Source organism: Aedes aegypti, chromosome 1 (genome assembly GCF_002204515.2).
Source record: "Aedes aegypti strain LVP_AGWG chromosome 1, AaegL5.0 Primary Assembly, whole genome shotgun sequence".
NCBI classification, from domain to species: Eukaryota; Metazoa; Arthropoda; class Insecta; order Diptera; family Culicidae; genus Aedes; species Aedes aegypti.
In genome coordinates, this window is record NC_035107.1 from 306,785,699 (window position 1) to 306,791,710 (window position 6,012).

The following is a 6,012-nucleotide window of genomic DNA, read 5'->3' on the forward strand; positions in this document are numbered from 1 at the left end:
TTATTATTTACGGCAGATCCATCTTTTGATCTGGGATTCGTTGGAATGTCCGGTGAAATAAGTCACACAGCAGGGCCGGAAGAAATTTGAATCGTAATGTGGTGTGGCTCAGTCGATCGCTAATCAGATTTTGCTCGGTACGTCTTCGTCCATGCGATTTCCGCGAAAAAGTTCAAAGTGATTAATTGAACTGAAGTTATTTATCGAAAGTTTTATTGCACTTTTGGTGTACAAGTGGACGAACTGTAACAGCTTTCGTAAAATTACACGTGGAAAATGAATCTATATTGTAATTGAGTTCGAATATCCGCCGTAGTGAAACATTTCAAGTTTGACACGACGAAAAATAGCGCTTGCGACGAAGTAGATCGCAAACTTAGTAGCCTTTTCTTTACTTCCTAGACAAGATATTGATGGCACAGACACTACTCACGAAATATTACACAAAGTTTTTTTTTAAACTGCAAGAAAACTCCAGCATGCCAACGACAATAAAGGCAGACTTGTTGAAAATCGCTAAATTTCTTTTGTTGTGTACCTTCGATCGTTCTGGATCTGGACAAACATGCAAAAAAGGCCAAAGTTTTCTATGCATTTCATTTTCGTTTCTATTGCAAAAAGTGTAATGATGCGTATTTGAATACTTTATATTCAATTAGAATAAAAGGTGCTATCGTGACATTACTTTTGAATAAGCTTAAATTGATTTTCAATCGATTTGTTGTCACATTTGATAAAATGCAAAAATAAGTTTTGATCAATTACGCGCTTGCATCATGTTTGTCCATTGTTTAAGATCTGGACTCACAGTGACAGTTCGTGAGAGCAGAATCTCGGCTCACCTTGACGTACATAAATTTCGTATCGGTTTCTCCCTCCCAGGGTCAAGCCATTACTGACCTTCTGTGGTAGATAAAAGAGAAGAATCATAAACAAACTTTCTCACACCTGGGCCCCTTGAATTCGGGTGCAAAAAATGTTCCGCTATCCACAAAACCCAACTCCCACACCTACCACAAACAAAAACACACCGTCTACGGGTTCAATAACTTAACATTTATTTCTCTCTTTGGCGCTCTTTGACTTTCGACCATCATCGAACCCAGAAGAATCTGGTCGTCACTTCATAACGGGGGCTTCCATCGCCTGCTTTGTTATGCTAATCTAACCTAATATCAGTACACTGTGAAAAAATTACACTATTCGCATAAGCACCCTTCCCCCTTTTCACACACACGCCTACTTTAACAGCTCACTCAGTGCGGAGATGTAGCTCTGGGCCATCTGAAGCGTCTCGTGCTTGGACAACTGCCGATCGTTGCCAATCGTGGGCAAATATTGTCGCAGCCGATCGAACGCCTCGTTCAGCGCATGCATACGTTTTCGTTCGCGAGCATTGGCCGCCAGGCGTCGTTTCCTTCGAATCACCGGTGGAATCACTTTTCGCCTACTCGATGTGTTTTTGGGCTTCTCCTTCGAAACTGGAGGAGAAGAAGACGCTTTTCCCGGGCTCCTTCGATGGATCCAATGTGGGGTGGCAATCCGTTCGCACGTTTCCACACTAATATTGAACCCCTGGGAGTAGGCCAAACTGCGAACGTACTCCAACGAGGTCAGCGGGATTAACTGTGGGCACGATGGCTGCTTGTTCGACTTAACACCCGGGCTAGGTGACCTTGGATCGTCACTGTACGGAGGTGATGGAAAGTAGTACATTTCAGACATTGTCGTCTCGGCACCGACTTCGAACGTAGACTGACCTCGGGAATTCTATAAATTCGTAGAAGTAATTTCCTATCGATTAAAACTGCTGTCATTTCTCCGATTCTTGTTTCCGAATCGAATACGAAGCAACAGAGGTCCCTCATTCCATCGGAACAGTCGAGGAAGCAACGCAAAAAAAAAGTGGAACATACGGTTGATGGAAGTTCCTGTGTTATCCTTGCGTTTAGACCTGTGCGCTGAAATAAGTTTAATCGGCGGCGATGTCAGGGCATTTTCGCACCGGCGGTTGCGGCGGCGTTATCGGCGTCACGCCGTAACCAAAATCCGGCGGCGATGGCGCACAGTGGTACATCTCTTGGACAAAAATGAAAAATTCGACTATTGTCAAGTCTCCACTTCTCGAAGGGACCATCGAGTTAAACGCGTACTAGATTGAAAACACCCCGTTACCAGCAAAATAATAAACAAAAAGACTTAATTTCGTGTTCTTGAATTGTTTTGAATCTCTAAAAACAAAATCTTCTGATTTAGTAACCTTTAATAATGCGCATATCGACAAACGGAGAGAAAAGGCTAATTTTCCGCTGAAGAAATTTCTTGTTGATTCCTTGCAGAAGTTTTAAACCCCGACTTCCGCTTAAACTGACTTATATTTTCAACTGCGTACTGAGATCATCGGTTTTAGATCATTTCCTTGCCTGAATTTCCCATGCATCAAGATAATGAGCTAAGAAATTTCTTTTCAGCAGCAAAACGGACTAAAATCAGAAGCAATAATCAACAAAACATATCGAGATAAGGAGGTTTTATAGATACATAGAAATAGATTTTATATGCGAAATGATGGGATCGATGAAACCATCGACATAAGGAGAGATATCGAGATGTAGAACAGAGTGATATACAGGGTGTCCGCAAATTATCCGAACAGCAAAATATGGGTAAGATGATCTCGCATTGAAAACAATGAAAAATCAATATCCTTGTACCTATTATAATACATCTATATATTAACACAAAATACAATTTTAAAAAAATTTGAAATGATTGCTTGTGACTAAGATAGACAAATTTAAATTTTTCGGAAACGTTTTTCCTGAGGACCGCTAGTCATACTGGAGCAGTGTTATCCCTAAAACTTGAAAGACATGAATACAAATGTCCTATTATTATTTGTAGTAATCTACAGGTTAGTGGCTTCAAGTTAGACTGGAAATAGAAAATTGTACGTTTCAAATCCAGTGAGTTCTATGGACATTTCTCTTCCGTCATAAAGCTCGGAAAACAGCTCCCTTTAAGACACCTCAATACATTTGGGCTGGTTTTGTAATTATTTGAAATCGGAAATATGTCAAACTTACTTCTTAAGAATATATTGAACCAATGTTTAAAACCATGCAAGAATATTGAATTTATTATGCTTGATTGTATAGAGCCATGTCTTCAAAGTTTGTACGGATAATTTGCGGACACCCTGTACGGAGTCGACTGTATTTTATTGCGCCAAATCAAGTAGGCTATATTTTTAACTGATCAATAGAAACATAATGATTTATCTATGTGTTGATATTAAATGAGTATGGCATGTAGAAATGTACTTGAAAATTATGAACATTTGTATGAGAAAACAGACTTCTAAATTTGAGCGTCATTTTTTCTATTTTTCCAAATGGTACATGAGCAGTAACGTTCTCCCATTATATTTTAACAGTATTTTATGGACCTTATACAAAATCAGGATAATTTCTCTACAAAACAGTCTCTAAAATGTACGAACTAGAAAATGGGCCGGAAAAATTTTAAACTGCAAGAGTAATGCCATGTAAAATAATCGAAATTTGGCATTTTCGTTTTTTTTTTCTATCATTTTCATTAACGAGATTTTCACCCTTGGGCTAGTTCATCTCGGGACCAACGGCTTTACTTCCCTTTCGAAGGAAGTCGTCACTATAACCTTTTGTCATGAGTGACTATCTCGGGGATGGGATTCGAACCCAGGTCCTCGGCGTGAGAGGCGTGACGGCATTTCCGTCCCTCTCAAAATGTCATATAGGAACAACCCCAGTATACTGGGATACAGTATACTATAGATATTAGCACTCTTTAAAATGTAAAACCTTAGTGGACATTTGGCGCGAAGTGAAAGTCAATCATGATAAAATGTGTCAAGGTTGTTTATTGACGATTGCACGAATTTTTAGATTCTAGTGAAATTGTTCTTTTGCTAGGTACAATATACACACTCATAAACATCAGTAGGCGTATGCTTTAAAAGTAATGACGTTTCGAAATGGTTCAAATCGTGTGGATAGATTCTAGGGAAACTTGTTTATTTTCGCGCACGTTTTCACTTCGGCTTGCGTTTCCAGAAGGTATTAGGCTTATGTTTGGACACAATATACATCGCATTGAGGTTGGTAAATGCTGGGCATGGAATACCATTGGTACCTCACATAACTACATGAATATAAAATAGACCTCTTGGTGTGCTCAGTACCTCCTATTCCAACCTCTTCATGGTACTGACCTGGGCAAGACCAAAGATCGGGTTACTAACTGGTGGGAGCTTTGGTGGTATACTGACGGGGAAGATGGGGGTTTTTCATCTGCAAATTTGAAGCGAATGTACTCCATGTTAGAAGCGGTTCACAACAGCGTCTGTTTCCTATGGCCGGCACGTTTGATCATCGTCCCGAGTCCCAGGAATCAGTTCCGCTTCCCGTTACAAGTTTTAGGAATGTTCGGATTACATTCAAACACTTGATTGTGGCTAAAACAAAATGAGTTGTTAAAGTCAGGTATCATCAAAATTTCAAGCGAAACACTCACCACGGATAAATTACGAGCAAGTGATTTTAATAAATCTTCGAGCTGTTTAGTAGAATACCTATAAGTAGATGAAAAAACCGAATTTAGTACTATACCATTTAATTCCACTAGAGTTTGTATCCTTTGACAGATACGCGTATTTCGACCTCAACTGTAAGGCCGTCTTCAGTGTCGTGTACTAGACTCGACTTGAAGAAAACCATCGTATGCACACATTATATATTAACACTAGGTATAAACCTATTTCCCTACCCATTATTATTATTATTATTATTATTTTTTTTTTTAACTTAAAATTTATGAGCTTTAGGTACATTCCATCCCTCTTTTGTTGAAACTTTAAATGCTGAAAGGTACATCACGGGAACGATTAGTAGGTACCAAGTTGAATAGCCATGTATTGCCGTTGCCGTTGTCTCTGTTGAGTAGCGTCGTAGGTACCTGTTTGCAAATTTCTAGACTCTCCGCCACATCCAGTTTCCAAGGAGAAGAAACATTTGAGAAATGTTTCTTCTCCTTGGAAACTGGATGTGGCGGAGAGTCTAGAAATTTGCAAACAGGTACCTACGACGCTACTCAACAGAGACAACGGCAACGGCAATACATGGCTATTCAACTTGGTACCTACTAATCGTTCCCGTGATGTACCTTTCAGCATTTAAAGTTTCAACAAAAGAGGGATGGAATGTACCTAAAGCTCATAAATTTTAAGTTAAAAAAAAAAATAATAATAATAATAATAATAATGGGTAGGGAAATAGGTTTATACCTAGTGTTAATATATAATGTGTGCATACGATGGTTTTCTTCAAGTCGAGTCTAGTACACGACACTGAAGACGGCCTTACAGTTGAGGTCGAAATACGCGTATCTGTCAAAGGATACAAACTCTAGTGGAATTAAATGGTATAGTACTAAATTCGGTTTTTTCAAGTGATTTTAGTTTTGATGTAAATCCTAATTATTTCACTAGTTTTTTGCACATACTAAAGTGGTAAAAATCGATCACACAAACGAAAATCAAAACAGAGACAACAAACGTTGGTAACAAATCAGCTGTCAAACTATTTTGCAAGTGTATGTGTGAGGTGTGAAAATCTTCACTGTCCAAAATTTTTTTGCACAGTAGTCTAATAAGGTGCAAAATGCTCAATACCATTCTGTCATATTTTTCTTATGTCTGTGAATCTTTCCAAAGGAACAATGTTCCACTGTTATTCAAACCTGCGCGTTTTTGCAAAAAAAAATGTTCAAAGTGGACCAATTTTGACGTAGGACTACGTCTTTCTTCTCTATACTGGAGTGAAATTGGAATTTCAAAACCAAGAGCGTTACGTTGGCATGAAATATTTTAAACGTTTATAACTTTTTGCTGGCTTAACGAAATTCCTTGGTCAGCACCTCAATCGAAAGACTTGATGTCTTGTCGTTTACCTACTGAATCCCACATGCCTGTTC

General features: G+C 38.8%; 1 protein-coding gene across 1 annotated transcript; it reads right to left on the reverse strand.

The window, feature by feature from the left end:
- Positions 1 to 1,126: 1,126 nt before the first annotated feature.
- On the reverse strand, positions 1,127 to 1,737 carry LOC5565189 (basic helix-loop-helix transcription factor amos). The gene has a single exon (XM_001649468.2). The coding sequence runs from the start codon at positions 1,723 to 1,725 to the stop codon at positions 1,240 to 1,242; it is 486 nt and encodes a 161-aa protein (XP_001649518.2). The 5' UTR covers positions 1,726 to 1,737; the 3' UTR covers positions 1,127 to 1,239.
- Between the last annotated feature and the right edge of the window lie 4,275 nt (positions 1,738 to 6,012).